This window comes from Lepidochelys kempii, chromosome 2, assembly GCF_965140265.1.
Source record: "Lepidochelys kempii isolate rLepKem1 chromosome 2, rLepKem1.hap2, whole genome shotgun sequence".
Lineage (NCBI taxonomy): Eukaryota > Metazoa > Chordata > Testudines > Cheloniidae > Lepidochelys > Lepidochelys kempii.
Window position 1 is genome coordinate 49,518,090 of NC_133257.1, and position 16,422 is coordinate 49,534,511.

Here is a 16,422-nt window from a genome sequence, read left to right on the forward strand (position 1 = left end):
ATGGATATGAGTAGGGCAAGAGTGCATTTGTAAAGGCCAGAGAGAAGAATGTTGCAGTAATCGATACATGAGATGATGAGAGCTTGGATGAGTGTTTTAGCTGTGTGGATGGATAAGAAAGACTGTATCTTAGAGATGTTATGCAGGAAGAACTGGCAAGATTTAGACCTAGCCTGGATGTGAAGACCTAGTCAGAGGTCTGAATCAAAGATGAAGCCCAGGTTATGTGTCTGAATGACTGGCAAGATGATGATGTTGTCCACACTGATTGAGAAAGGAGGTAATAGGGAATGGGGGTGGGGGGGAGATTAGTAGCTCTGTTTTAGCCATGTTGAGTTTGAGCTAATGAATATGAATTCATGAGTTGTTAGAGAGACAGGCCAAGATTTTCGTCTGGTCAGGAGAAGGGAAGAAGATCTGTGAGTCATCGGCATAGAGATGGAAGTTGAATTGATGTTTATTGATGAGATTAACTGTGGATAAGATGTAGAAGGAGAAGAGAAGAGGACCAAGGACATAGGCCAGTGGAACACCCACCAAAAATTGGAAAGCAGATAAGAAGGATCCTCTGAAGGACCCCTATTTCACTTTTACCTATGGGGAAACTGAGGCAAAGGCTAAATGACTTACCTAAAGTCAGACATCAAATCAGTGGCAGAGCTGGAAAGTCTTCTAGCACAGTTTCCTAGTTAACAACAGACAATGCTGTCTTCCTGTAATGTGAGGTATGGGTCTAGAATAGAGTGCAGAACTTAAAAAGAATATTTTTTGGATTTTTGGTTCTCTCTAACTTACAGATGGCTTTGTGTAACACTCTAAATTTAAGTAGGATTAGACCAAAATAAAAGCCATGCTTAGGCTAGACATTTTTTCCAGTTAAAAGCAGAGTTTTTAATTATTATTTGTCCTCATTGTTTCTATCTCAGAAGCTAACAAATGAACATTTATTCATCAAAAGTTCATAAATAAAATGTTCTTTGTGAAATGCGTGCATATACAATTTTTACTTTAAAATTCAGTTATCAGGTTTATGCATGGACTACTTCCAAAGAGAAACATGCCTATGAAAGGCTGTAATGCAGCAGAAGAAGGTCCTGCATGAACACAGGGGAGGTTTGCAGGAAAGTGTGTCTTAACTGTGCAGCTCCATGCTCTTCTCCTGCAGCTGACAGAAAGTCAACAGCAGGAGGGTGGGAGTGCAGATGGCCAGAGAATTTGCACATGAGGAGAGACACTGGTGCCTTCTTGGGATACCTCCAACCTTGGAAGAATCAGAGTCTATTTCCAAGAAAATGTATATAACCACTGCTGGAATACCATGTCCAGTTCTGGTGTCCACAGTTCAAGAAGGATGTTGATAAATTGGAGAGGGTTCAAAGAAGAGGACTCAGAGAATGATTAAAAGATTAGCAAAAATGCCTTACAATGATAGACTCCAGGAGCTAAATTATTAAGATTAACAAACAGAAGGTTAAGGAGTGACTTGATCACAGTCTGTATGTACCTACATGGGAAACAAATACTTGATAATGGGCTCTTCAATCTAGTAGAGAAAGGTATAACATGATCCAATGGCTGGGAGTTGAAGCTAAACAAATTCAGATTGGAAATAAGGTGTAAATTGTAACAGTGAAGATAATTAACTATTGGAGCAATTTATGAATGATCCTGGTGGAGTCTCCCCCACTGACAATTTTTAAATCCAGACTGGATGTTTTTCTAAAAGATCTGCTCTAGGAATTATTTTGGGGATGTTCTATAGCCCATGATATACAACATGTAAGACTAGATGATCACAGTGGGCCCTTCTGGCCTAGGAATCTAGTTAATCTATCAGTACTACTGGACACGCATCTTCCACAGCTGCCTGTCTCTAGCAGTTTGGGCTTTTAAGAAGCTGCTCAGAAACTGGAATGTTAGAAGTATTGCTGGCAGAGATGGCATAATGCAGGTGAGGTGCTAAAAGATGCATCATAAATGTACTTTATTACATGTCTCTGCGATGTATTGCATGGTCCTGAAATGTATACCATAGATAGCTCCATCACATACCACTTATGTGTGGCTATAAATGGTCATAGATATAGGCATGGTCATATTTGCTGGAAACTTTAAGAAAATGGAATAATATCTAAATGTTGTTATTTGAATTTATTTATAGTGTAAATATCATATTATTATTTTGGGCAAAAATCCTGAAGTCTTCATTTATTATTGTTGTTATTTAACATTTATATATTGTGCCATAGGTGTGTGTGGTAATTTACAGAGAGAATGAAGACCCAACTCCTGCTCTAAGGAACTCAGAATGGAGGCTGAAGTCAATGGGAATAAGGACATCAGGATCTGTCCCATTATTAATATCTGCATCTGCAAACACAGAACTGATAAGAAGAGACAGAGCAGTATGAAAACATTTTTCTGCCTCTACCGTATTATAAAGTTCACCTTCTTTCACCAGTCACTTTTTCTCTCTCAGATCAGAATCAATCACTTAGTGAGCAGTTAATCTGAGCAAAATTCAGACTGTCCCAAACATTTCTGCACTTCATGGCACCAAGTGTGGCATCAATGCTATATATTGATTTTGGTTAGGCATTTCATATTTTACCTAAGGTTATTGTTAATTATTATTAATAGTATTTATTTGTATGACAGTATTGCCTATGGGCTTCAGTAATGGATCAAGGCCTGGCAGTACTAGACACTGTACAAATACATAAATAAAGAGCTCTGAAGAGTTTGTAATCCAAATATGAAATGAGAGACAATAACAAGTGGATGCAACATATGGATCGGAAGCAAAAGGAAAAATGAGACAAACATGATCAGCATGATCAGCAGTGGTTATGGAGATCTTTCAATATACTCCAGCTACAGCTCTTTAATGATGTAACTTGATGTGGTTTATCAAGAATAGAATTCCAATGCAAATGCCACCAAAATTAATCTAATGCAAATAAATAAATAACATATTAGAAAGAAATGCTAAGTGATCTTAGGGAAGTAGATTTGTTTTCTATTTTGCGAGAGAACGAATCAAAATCCGGCAACTATTCCCAGTCTTTTGTGTGTTTCTGTTTTGGTTTTTTTTATTTTATTGGATAACTCAGCTTGTACATATTTTGACTTTGGATTTGTTTTCATTAACCCATCAAAAATGAACAAAAATCAAAATTAAGATGCACACACTTAAATATTCAAGAACATTGAGTCTATTAGCAAAATTACTCTTACAAATTATGACTATCCCTACTAACAATGCAGCAGTAATAGTTGAAGTTTCCTGTGTAGTTTAGAAATAACACCATATGTTGTGTTTTTTGACTGGTCTTTCACTACATAAAATGTACACATTTGTTTTTCCTTGCTGTAGCTTGGCACTGCACATATTACAAATATATGCCAAAATCCTGCAGTCCTTACACACAAGTACAAAGACTGTAGCCTTGGGTCCAAATATTGTATATCTTTTCCAAAGCTGCTTGAGGCATCTTGGCAATTATTGCTAGTCTGCATTCAGGATTATGCACTAAAAGCTTTGCAAAGATGGAAGCAAGTTTAGAATCATTTGATTTCTAGAGATGCAAGAATTAGAGTTGCAATATTATTCATCTGATTTCCTTTTTAATGCAGTAGTGAAGAAATTTCACAGCTTCTTGCCAGTTACTTTTTCCTAGGAAGTGCAGCCAACAGTATCAGTATGAAATTTCAGTGGTTAAGTCAACAGATGCTAAATACTTCTAGCACTTGCTAAGCAGCATCGGTATATTTAGTCAAAATGTCTAGCCATTCTAACCCTTAAGAGCCACATAGTAAGTACGCAGCATAGTGCATGCATTTGTGAAGTGTAGGTGGACAGGTTAATAAGAGTAATGATAACAGAGTTAATGTTTGCTTTAAAGAAGCTCATTTTAAGCTGAAATTTCTCAGCCTTTTGTACCTGAGGTCTCATTTAGCAGAAATATTAGAGGCCTAATCCTAGTCAAAAATCTCATTAATGTCAATGGGAGCTTTGTTTGAGCAAGGACAGCAGGATTTGGGGTTTATCTATATAGCTACATTGCTTTATCCAAAATAGTATGATTACACTTTTCAGAAATGATACCTTGCTTTTACATAGACATTCCAGCTGTGTACCTCAAAGCCTTTTGCGTAAAATTCACTCCTCTCACAGAAAGCCTGAGGATTTGAGCTCCGTGTAGGTGGAGTGCAGTGTGACTGGGGAGGTGAAATCCATCCTCCAGCCCAGGGCCAAGATTGCATGTCTGCTGCAGCCTCTCCCTCCATCCCTCCCCCACCATGTGAGACTGCACCTGGGGGCTGCAATAGCAGTCATAGTCTCCCTGCCAGAGTTGTGTTGAGTACTGGGGCAACTGGATCCTCTCAAATGCAGATCATGGTCTATCCCCATTCCATCCCTAAAGTGGCATTCTGTGCTGGTGTGTGCAGGGCCAAATCCTTCAGCAGTAATAAATAAAGCAGAGCATAGGTTGTCTTCCAAGCACTTTCCAACCATTAACTAATTCCGAATAACTTCTTAAGATAAAACTAAAACTAACCTGATCTATCAAAGGTGTCATCAAACACAACTCTGCAGGTTCTCCCATTGTTCAGTATGGTCTTCGCTGCACCGGGATCATAACCAACAAACCAAGGGGGTAAAGAGGGGTCATGCTGGACCTCTTTGGAATTGATTTCAATAGGTGACTGGTGGTCTCCTTTGGCAATAGGGTAATATTTGTGCCAGTGCTCAGGTCCTAGGAAGAAATGCAAAGGAATGACATGAAAATCGCTTCCATTTAGGCATAAAGTTGACATCTGTTTAATACAAATACAATCAATGTTACACTTTATTCATACATCGCCTCACAGCTGTGCCATTCACTGTGGATTTTCCCCCTCCTTTTGGTTTTCAGACAGAGGCATTTGAACCATTGGGAGGGACTCCTTTTAAGAAACTGTTTTTGCAGGTGAATATGCGGCTGAGCCACAGGCCCGCCCCGCCCGCCCAGCCGGGGAGCTGGAGTCAGCCGCCTGGATCGCCGCGCTCCAGGAGCTGTCCAAGATCCACTTTCCGGGTGAGGGTGGAGATCGGACGGGGAACGCGGGTTGACCTGGCGGTAAAGTGGTGCCCAGACTTATTATCATGGCAGCAGAAGTTGCAGGAGCCGGGAGCCAGCCCCCACCCAGCCCGCCCCAGTCTCAGCCCTTACAGCGTCTGCCAGAGCGGCGGTGCCGGACAGATGCGCGGACAGCGGAGCCCGGGCCGGCCGCGAGCGCTGCAGGCTCCCGCCCGGGGAGGCTGCGGGGCTCGCCCTGCCCCTCACTCACCGTTGTCACTGTCGTAGCCCCACTGACAGGATTGCTGGGCCATGCTCTCGGCGCGGCGTCTCCGCACTCTGGGCCCGGGCTGCTCCGGCCGGCTCCTGCAGGACGGTGGCGCCGGCTCCGCCAGGGGCTTTTATAGGCTCCCGCCAACTCCGAGCCCCCGTTGAGGCCGGTCGGGGGGGCGGGGGGGAGAGGGACAGAGGGGGCGGGGGCGCCTGGCCGGCGCGCAGGGGGCGGAGAGAGCGATCCCCTGGACTCCCCTGCTGCCCCCCCCCGCGCCCTCCGCCGCCTCTGCCCCGCTCCCCTGCCCGTCTGCTTCGCGCCTGGCAGGCTCGCCCCCCGCAGAGCTAGTCCCCTGCCTGCGCCGCTTCCCGCTGCGTCCGCCCCGGCTCGGGGCTGCAGCCCCCCGGGATCGTTAGTGTGTATTTGTAATTGAACGAGGAGCTGCTGTGATCCTGTCCCCACTCGGGTGCGGGGGGAGGGGGTCTGGGGAAGGGGGGGCAGGTACAGCGGATGCTCAGCGGCGGGTCACATTCTAACCAGACACTCTTCGTGCTGCCCTGTGCTGAGACATCAAAGGACCCCGCTGGCCGCTGAGCAGACTCCTGTGATCGATTTTTCACTTGGAATTGTCCCTGTGCCCCACAAAGGGTGGGCTGGTAGCCCGGGCCAGGAATGGCGGGCTCAGCGTGCTGGCGGTACCGCGCCTCGCACCCCTTGCTGGGTCTTCACGGCGTGTTAAACTTGTGACTTCGGGGCGTGACACAAATCATTGCACAGGGCTGTGTCCGGGAAGAGAGACTAACTTATGTTGAACCATGTATCTTATACCACTCCTTTGCAGTAGAAGGCGGTCACAAAATTGTCCATAGTGGCGGTGGTTTTTGTTTTTTCAAGTTATTTAAATGTGAAGTGCATTGCAAACAGGGGGACTGGGCTGGAATCTCTGTGGCATTTATTTACATTTCAAAAGTACAGCTCTCCTCCTTTGTACCCTAGTGATTCCAATCAATTAAACCCATACTACAAATAAATTAAAATCTCAGTAAATGCACCGGGGCAGTGCAGAGCCCCCCATAATTCATTAGACGGGTTTTAACTGATAGTCTCTATTTCATGGTTCTTAGTCAATGTTTCACATTTCACCATTAATTATTAAATGTTGTGTTCATTTTTTTTTAAAAAGCAATCAGTTTCCAAAATTGTTTTAAAATTCATCAGGTGAGAATAGTCTGTTAGAATCAGGGACAATCTAAATTTGTTCCTTATAGTGATATCGTGGAAAAAAATGCCAGAGGGAATTTGAGAAAGGAAACAGACTTCTTAACAAAGCTACTGTCGCCTCCTTCCGCTGTCTCTGCATGCATGTGACATGGTAGAAATCATTTTCATTACTGAAGGATTTAAAAATATATATGGGAAGCACAAACTGATTGGTTTCCATTCTTGAAAAAAAAAATCTTGCTTCCCACCCCTACCCCTGCTGTCAAGGTGAATTGGTCAGATTCTTTGGCCAGGTTGAAAAAATGCAGATTATTGATATGTCACACTGAGTAGACACTGTCACAGCACTGCAGCTGTCTGCTGTGCAGGCTGACATATAGAAGCTGCTCCATGCTAATAACTTCTCCATAGCATAAAACTTAGGGTGCCACTGCTCATGTTTTATCATATTTGACAGCTGCTCCCATTCCTCTCTGGGTTCCGGTAGCCGGAGAAAATATGGATATATGCAGTATGAAGATGGCTCCTAGAGAGCCAGTTTGCAACATTAGGAGGGCCCAGACGGGAATAGTACCTCAGGGAGACACAGATTCAGCAACATTTTTTCCCCACATTGTGTTCAACTTAATTCTGGGTTTGGAGTTTCGCCAAGGATGAGTTTGCTTTAATCCCTGCATAAACTCTACAGCATCCCATTGGCTTCACAAACAGCCTAACTGCACAAAGGCAACATTGGGAGTGAATATCCACTTTCTCAGATTATTTTAAAGGAGCTACTTCTGATAAAGAGGAATCCTATTAAACTGCAAAATCATTATGCTATACGAAGGTAGTCTCCAAGAACTCCAAATAAGAAAATCCTTGCTCTCAAATCAAATGCAGATTTGGTTTTGTTCGTTTTGACTTCACTAAGCAGGGAGTTATTGTATATTATATTAAAGGAAGGTAATATAATTAATGTCAATTAACCTGGGTTTATAGAAAATAGATCTTGTCAAAGTAACTTGATATCATTTTGAGGAGATTACAAGTTTGATTACAATTAGTGTTGATGTGATGTACATAGACTTCTGTAAGGCATTTGATTTGGCACTGCACAACATGTTGATTAAGCAACTGGAACAATACAAAATCACTATGGTAAGCATTAGATGGATTAAAAAGTGGTCATGGTGGATAATCAGCTGAACATGAGCTCTCAGTATGACACTTTTCAGAGTAACAGCCGTGTTAGTCTGTATTCGCAAAAAGAAAAGGAGTACTTGTGGCCCCTTAGAGACTAACCAATTTATCTGAACATAAGCTTTCGTGAGCTACAGCTCACTTCATCGGATGCATACTGTGGAAAGTGTAGAAGATCTTTTTATATACACACAAAGGATGAAAAAATACCGCCTCCCACCCCACTCTCCTGCTGCTAATAGCTTATCTAAAATGATCACTCTCCTTGCAATGTGTATGATAATCAAGTTGGGCCATTTCCAGCACAAATCCAGGTTTTCTCACCCTCTCCCCCCACCACACACAAACCCACTCTCCTGCTGGTAATAGCTTATCTAAAGTGACCACTCTCCTTACAATGTGTATGATAATCAAGGTGGGCCATTTCCAGCACAAATCCAGGGTTTATGAAAGTTGTGATATTACAACGAAAAAACTTCAAATCCAGCCTCCAGCGAGAAACTGTTGAATTGGAATTCATTTGCAAATTTGATACAATTAACTTAGGCTTGAATAGAGACTGGGAGTGGCTAAGTTATTATGCAAGGTAACCTATTTCCCCTTGTTTTTTCCTACCACCCCCCCAGACGTTCTTGTTAAACCCTGGATTTGTGCTGGAAATGGCCCACTTTGATTATCATACACATTGTAAGGAGAGTGATCACTTTAGATAAGCTATTAGCAGCAGGAGAGTGGGGTGGGAGGAGGTATTTTTTTCATGCTTTGTGTGTATATAAAAAGATCTTCTACACTTTCCACAGTATGCATCCGATGAAGTGAGCGGTAGCTCACGAAAGCTTATGCTCAAATAAATTGGTTAGTCTCTAAGGTGCCACAAGTATTCCTTTTCTTTCAGTATGACACTGCGGCCAGAAGGCCTAATGCGATCCTTAGATGTGTAAACAGGGAAATGTTGAATAGGAATAGGGAGGTTATATGAACTCTGTATTTGGCACTGGTATGACCACTACCAGAATACTGTGTCCGGTACTGTTTCCACAGTTCAGGGAAGATGTTGATAAATTGGAGAGGGTTCAGAGAAGAGTCATGAGAATGATGAAAGGACTGGAAAACTTCCCTTATAGTGAGAGATTCACGGAGCTCAATCTGTTTAGTTTAACCAAAGGAAGATTAAGGGGCTATGTGATCACAATCTATAAGTGTTTATATGAGGAGCAGAAATTTAATAATAGAGGGATCTTTAGTCTAGCAGGCAAAGGAATAAGAAGACCCAATGGCTGGAAGTTGAAGCTATACAAATTGAGACTAAAAATAAGATGTAAATTTTTAAGAGTGAGAGTTAATCACTGGAACAATTTACCAGGAATTGTAGTGGATTCTCCGTCTCTGAAAATTTTTAAATCAAGATTGGATGTTTGAATTTAAACAGGAATTAATTCATGGAAGCCTGTGATATACAGGAAGTCAGACTACATAATCACAATAATCCATTCTGTCTTTAATTAAAATATTAATTTATTCTCCAAGCGGGGCCCTTGACTTTGGAATTAATTTCCTCCACCATTCACAGCCTAAAAGAGTCCAAATCTGTTGGCCTTGAGGGCACATTGCAAAACCTGTTTTCTCAGGGATTTGGAGCATGGGCGGACAAATGAAGAAGGGACTCTGATATGGGATGAGTGGATTTGTTTGTTCAGTTGCTCTGACTGGCTGATTTATTTATTTCTGAGGCTGGGCTGATTGTACTGGCTTCTGGTATGTTTTGCATTTGAAATAGGTTTTATATGGTGTAACACCTACTGCTGTTTGGCAGGTGCTCTGTATTGGTACTGACAAATAAAAATAAATACTCTTAAAAAAAATCCCAGATAACATTACAGCAGATGCTATGTTTATTCATGAGAGTCCTTTTGAAAGCCCTACTAAGCTATTTGGCTAAGTAACATTGTGTAGAAGCAAATTTCACAATTTATATATACTTATATTAAAAAGGATTCCCTTCTAGTTTCAATATGTTGCCTCTTACTTTCAAGGGCCATATTGTTTTTATATAATGAACTCATTAGCAGTGGATCACCATAAAAGGCAATATGTCTGATAGTGGGGATTGGAAAGGTGTCTCATAAATGGTACTGCACATATGCTCTTCATTTATGGATGATTTTTCTTTTGGAGAAAGTATACCCTCCATGTACCTCTCAGAATTAATAAGATTAAGCATTTTTTTTTCAAAAAGAAAATATGCCTAATAGAGAATTTATTAATACTACCTATACAGCAGCGTGCATGTCCACAATGCTTTACAACTACTTGATGCTACACAATGACAGAACCTTTTCTCAAATATTTTCCAGTCTAAAAGTACAAATGCAACAGTGGAAAAACAGAAAGAGGTGGATGGTCTTTACAGCCACAGTGCTTCACAGTACAGGTTAATTTTCCCAAATTTGTTGAAGAAGAGGAAGAGAACATGACATGCACTACTTAGAAAGCTGCCCCAAGCATAAGAGTAGCAAGAAATAATGTACAGAATTAGGAATAACAAAAAGAGACAAAGGCTTTATTTTAAAAAGCATTTAAGTGACTTAGAAGCTTAAGTCTCATTTTTAAAAGTGACTTGGGCACTTAGGCTCTAAGAGTACATCTACACGGGCTGGCATGGGTCAGCTGACTTGGAGTCGCTGGGCTCAGGCTGTGGGCCTAAAAATTGCTGTTTAGATGTTTGGGCTTGGGCAGGATCCTGACCTCTGGGACCCTCCACTCATGCAGGGTCTCAGAGCTCAAGCTTCAATCCAAGCCCGAATGTCTACACAGGGCTTTTTCAGCCCTGGAGCCTGAGCCGTGTGAGCCCAAGTCAGCTGACTTTGGACAACCACAGATTGTTTACCCATGTGTAGACATACTCTAAGTTGTGAGTGGCATGTATAAGAGGCTTGGGGAGGCTTAGCCTCCCCATAAAAGGCTGGCCATGCAGGGGGCAAGAAATGCCAGATGCGGGCATGGGTTACTGCCTTATGGAGGCATGCCAGCCCACTGCCTTTGGAACCCCGCTGCTGGAAGCTCCCTAGAAGTGGGAAGGCCACTGGTGCCCAAACTGTGGCCCTGCCTGTGCTCTGCCTCAAGGCCCCTCCTATGCTCCGCCTCTTCCCCTGAGGCTCATTGCTTGCTCCTCTCCACCCCCTCCCCCTCCTGTCACTTGCCCTTAAGTCAGGAAAAAAATGGAATAGCATTTAAAAGTGGGATAGCCATGCCCTCCCCTGTTCTGGCACCCCTTAGCTGAGTGTCTCTGGCATCAGCACGCACAGCAGGAAAAGGAGTCCCACAGCTGGGCCAGCCAGTGAGAGGCTGTGCATGCTGATGCCAGAACAACTCAGCTAAGTGGTACCAGAGCCCTCCCCCCTTTTTCCTGTCTTAAGGGTGAGTGACTGGGAGATAAGGGATGGAGAGGAGCGAGCGGTGGGCAGGGGGCCTCTGGGAAAGAGGCAGATTGAGGGTGGTGCCTCGGGGGAATAGGTGAAGTGAGGGTGGGGCCTCGGGGAAGAGGCCGGGTGGGGGCAGGCCTCAGGGGAAGAGGCAGGGTGGGGATGGGACCACAGTCCAGGTGTTGGTTCCCCCCTACTTCTAGGGGGCTTCCAGCACTCACGCAAGCCTCCCCACATAAAAGAGTCATGCACTGGATATGCCCTAAGTCTCACTGAAAGTCAAAGTCAATGGGACTTAGGTTCCTAAGTCACGTTTGAAATCAGGACACAGGCACCTAAATCACTTAGGGCTAGATCAAACTTATCTAGGCTCCTAAAGATGCAGATAGACATCTTGTGAGATATTGAAAAAGCACTTAAATATTGAAATTAATGGGATTTAGGTGCCTAACCTTCATATATGCTTTTGAATATCTCATGAGGTGCTGATCTGCATTTTTAAGTGCCTAAATATCTTTGAATGTCTGGCCTTTAAGTATTTTTGAAAATGTCACCCAAAGGGAGCAATCAGGAGAGATGGTGGGATGGACCACATGGAGTGGAAAGTGGTTTAGAAGAAAACAAAGAGTGAAAAAGTAGGCAGGGCCTAAGTTATAGAGTGCTTTGGAAGTTAAGAAGAAGGAAGAAGACATAGAACAATAGGAGACCAATATAAGCTTGCCAGAAGCATAAATGACTCAGAAGAAAGACAGATGAGAGAGAGCGTGAAGCTGGAGAATGCAGTAGTTGAGGCAGGATGTTATACTGATGGCACATAGCGAGACAAAGGTTCATAAAAGTTGACCCTTTAACTATTGTTTGGGATAATACTAAGGTATCAATAGTGTTAAAAAGCCCACCGAGAATCAATTAAGCCTGTTCATTGCTAAATATTAAACAATGCCTGAAAAGGGGTATTTTTAAAAAAAATAAGTACAAAGGTAAAATGAAAAACAATCTGGAAAGAAACACACATCAGAAAAGAAAATCCCAGTATCTTATGGATATCAATAGTTACTAAGGATCAGATTCTGCCACGTGTAACACCTAGGGCATGATACAAAGCCCATTGAAGTCAACAGAAAGATTCCCTGGGATATTAATGAGTTTTGGATCAAGCCCATAAATAACATGGGAATGGGGCTCTATAAATATTGATAAATTAGATTAGATAGATGCATCCCTTCTGGCCTTCAAGTCTATCAGTCTATGCACACAATACAACGTTTTTGGCATTGAGCTCAACACAAGTCACTGCCTAGATATTTTCCCCTCAGTGTTGCAATTTTGTTGCAATTTCAGTGAGACAAATATTCAGCTCTGTATCTTTCCTGTGGAGTCTGGATCCCTATACCAAAGGTGAAGTTAAAAAAAACATTACAGGTCATTTCTGCCCTTTAAAACAACCACATAGGAATTCAACACATTGCACCCCATAATTTCTCTAACTAGTTGACTACTGTATTTTTGCAATAGGCATTCACTGACATGGCACGCACACTGAAATCCAAGTCTCAATACAAGAATGAAAATGTGAGCTGAGCTATCTGCTTTTATAAACTCTGGCACAGTTTGACTCAGAATAATCCAGGAATGAAAATCTGATCTAAGCTGTTTGCTTTTATAAACTTTGGATGTGTCTGCTCTTAAATTCCAGCATATTGGCAGCTCTTCTCTGCAAAGGTAGAGCTTTGTGTCTCACGTTGACCTTGAATTGTACAGTTTAAGGTGAGTATTCAGTCAACTGGGAACAGACAAAACTGAAGAGTATCAGAACAGTTTGGAATAAAGTGCAGCTGACTACAGGGAAAGCCAGTATTTTTCCCTAGCCATCAACCCTAATTGCCTTGCCAGAAATATTAAGGTGAGTACCAAAATATACATGCACAAAAGTTAAAACAACGAGGAGTCCTTGTGGCACCTTAGAGACTAAAAAAATTATTTGGGCATAAGCTTTCATGGGCTAAAACTGACTTCATCAGATGAATGAAGTGAAAAATACAGTAAGCAGTATATATATTACAGCACATGAAAAGATGGGAGTTGCCTTACCAAGTCAGGTGTCAGTGATAATGAGGTCAATTCAATAAAGGTTGGGCTCGTTAGCAATGACCTGCCACTTGGTAAGGCAACTTCCATCTTTTCATGTGCTGTAATATATATACTGCTTACTGTATTTTTCACTCCATGCATCTGATGAAGTGGGTTTTAGCCCACAAAAGTGTATGCCCAAATAAATTGGTTAGTCTCTAAGGTGCCACAAGGACTCCTCGTTGTTTTTGCTGATACAGACTAATATGGCTACCACTCTGAAACCATACATAAAAGCTGAAACTAATGGAGAAATCTCCCTATATAAACCATAACAATGGTCCCAACTCCCAATCTATTTGTATCTCTTACAATGTTCACACTTCCTTTTGAGGTGAGCTCACTTGATCATGTTGGGCATGGTCTTTATTAGAAGGTACCTTGGGAATAGATGTTTACATGCAAATATACTGTTAATCTGCGTGCTTTCAGATCTATGAGACATATCCTGCTCCTATCTTGTGCAGCCACACAAGGACCACAAAGTATTAGAACTGACTGCCATGGGGAGTGATGGGGCAGGCTGTGAAGAGGCTTCACAGAAGGAATTCACAGCCCTTACATGTCCATAAGAAGTGCTCAACAGAGGCACCCTCCATAGCAGTGCACAGGACAGTCTGAGTATGGGGGTGTGGCAGGAGATTGGATCTACAGCTATGAAGATCCACTGACTAAAACCCCTGTCATGTTGGTGGTGATGGGGTCAGTGGGTACAGAGACTGCTTATGTTTCACAGACGGCCACCAGACAGCAGAGGAGGATTCCATTCATATCAACCCTTACATAGCACCTCTGCAAAAATCCTTTTATTTGCACTTTGCTCAGGGGACCCAAAATTAGTACTGTCATTGATTGATTAGCAGAATATCATTTCTGAATGTTGCCTCTCTTCTTCATTATTTAAAGTACACCATAAATATACACCTCCCTGTACAGACACATGAAAGACAAGATCCCTAATCCAGGAGCCAGTGGTCTAATTTGGACAAGTACACTAACAATTCCAATGCAAGTGACCAAGGGATATTGCTGGCTAAGAGATCAAAGTTGGAAGGGTGTATTTCCTTCTCACACATGTGCTGTTTAGACTCTACCGTTGTGGATAGATATTTTTCTCAGTAATGCTAATCACTGTTAGAATGAGGACTGTGACAGAACCATGAAAAAGAGCCAGAAAGCTCATACCAGATTGGCCAGTGAGAAAAAGACACAGAGTAGGCACAAATGGCTAGATTCACAAAGACTGAGTTAGGCGCCTAGGCTCCCGGTGTAACGAATGGGGAGAGATTCACAAAACCCAGTAACCCAAGTGGCTTTCTGCCTAAGTTAGCCCGTGGGCTATGCCAAAGCCAAGAGTATGTCCTAAGACCTGCCCATCTCAGGCACTTCAGTGCCCAAGTCTGGGCTGCAGGGAGGCACCTCTCTCTGCCTGAGATTCTCAGCTGCAAACCCTCTCTTGGCATTAGGTGACTACACTGTTTCTGAAAGAAGCTGGGGAAATGAGGAGGAGGCCACAGTGAGCGAGCATGCGAATGACTCTATCATTAGAGCATGCATGTGGGTAGGGTGACCAGACAGCAAATGTGAAAAATCGGGACAGTCAGTGGGGGATAATAGGAGCCTATATAAGAAAAAGACCCAAAAATTAGGACAGTCCAAATAAAATCGGGACATCTGGTCACCCTACATGTGGGAAACCTGGGATCCAGTTCCCCTGCTCCAATGACTCTTTCATTATTTAGTCACAGGGGAAGAACTTTAACAGAGTAGCCTGATATCAGACTATCCCATAGCCTACTGGTTAGGGCACTCACCTGAGAGGTGGCAGTAGCTCTCAGCACACCTAGTGGATTGGGCCTTGCAGGGTGAGTTAGGAATGCCTATCTTCCCCCAGTTTGCACATCACCTGCGGGTTCTGGCTTCCAGACATGTAGACTAAGGCTAAAGCATGCATCAGCGGAAGCAGAAACATAGGTGCCTAGGGAACTTTTATTGCAGAAATGTAGGTACTGAGTGAATTTAAGCACCAACAAGGTACGGCAATAGCTAAGTGAGGGTCTTGTGAATCCCAGTGGGACCTGATTCTGGGATTCAGGCACATAAAATATCAATTAGGCACCTAAGTGAAGCAAGCCCAAAAATGCCTAAGTAGAAACCCATATATTTTCCTAGGTATATGAGGATTATATTTAGCAGTAGCAAAGACATGGAAACCCTGTTCACAGCCAGATCTTCACCCACCCGGCTGCCAAAACAAACAAAGGAGTATGTGTAAGTTATGTTGTCCTTATAGAGTGCAAAGATTCACGTAATATTCCAAGTTACTCACTTTTTTTCTCACAGAGATCAGAAATGAGCCCAACAAAACAGCTGCTCAGACCCTTTCATCTCTGGCCTCAGAATTTTCCCACTACTATGTTTGATTGAGAACATGAGTAAGAGGCTATCAAAGCATTGTTCAGCCAGGTTGGAGGGTCAAATTGCAGCCTGTAAAGAGTTTTAACATGGGATCATGTGGCTATATAAATTCATCCCAATTCCTCACTCAGACTGTGCATGAGCATTAACCTAGGAGTCCTCACATTACTTTTATTAATTAGTAAAGGATAGTTGTCCTGATATAAATGTATTACTACCTTCACTTCATACATTTCACATTGCTGGGATTTGGTCCTCTGCTGACAATTTATACTGCTTTGGTGATTCCTATTATGAAAATGTCACAGGAGAAGCATCAACTCCTGGTACTATTGAGCTAGAAAGATCAGATCATTGTAGGAGTGGCCTCTAAAGAATCTCATTCTTTGTGTATTCCTTTAACAGTACTAGATTCAGCAAAATATATGGCAATGATTTGAAAACTCAGTATTGAAAAAGAGAAATACATGTTTTCAGTTTCACAAAGGAATCACTGGTATAATCTTACCCTTTATTACATGCCATCAGTTAATGTTGTTTTTAGCACATGCATATAAAACTGACCCCTACTGCAATTTTAATTCATAAATCTTAGCACAGGCGTTAATCCCTCAGAAATGGTTTCTTCCTCACCTACTGAGAGACAGAAACATTTATGAGATCATCAAATTCCATTTGGAGCAGCTCATAGTTGTTTGGTCATTATAAACAGGTG

The 16,422-nt window shown here is 42.4% G+C and overlaps 1 protein-coding gene and 1 pseudogene across 2 annotated transcripts in view; one reads left to right on the forward strand and one right to left on the reverse strand.

Annotated features, from left to right (window-relative positions):
* Positions 1–5,469, reverse strand: part of LOC140906553 (carbonic anhydrase 3-like) — a 28,115-nt gene extending 22,646 nt beyond the window's left edge. The window contains exons 1-2 of one of the 2 annotated variants that reach the window (XM_073330665.1): positions 5,335–5,469; positions 4,563–4,760 (exon numbers count right to left, since the gene is read on the reverse strand). In XM_073330665.1, coding sequence (XP_073186766.1) covers positions 4,563–4,760; positions 5,335–5,377 — 241 coding nt within the window. In that variant the 5' untranslated portion in view covers positions 5,378–5,469. The remainder of the gene's footprint in view (positions 1–4,562; positions 4,761–5,334) is intronic. The other variant, XM_073330666.1, reaches the window with a different exon arrangement.
* LOC140906555 (carbonic anhydrase 1-like) overlaps positions 870–16,422 on the forward strand; it is a 56,026-nt pseudogene continuing 40,473 nt past the window's right edge.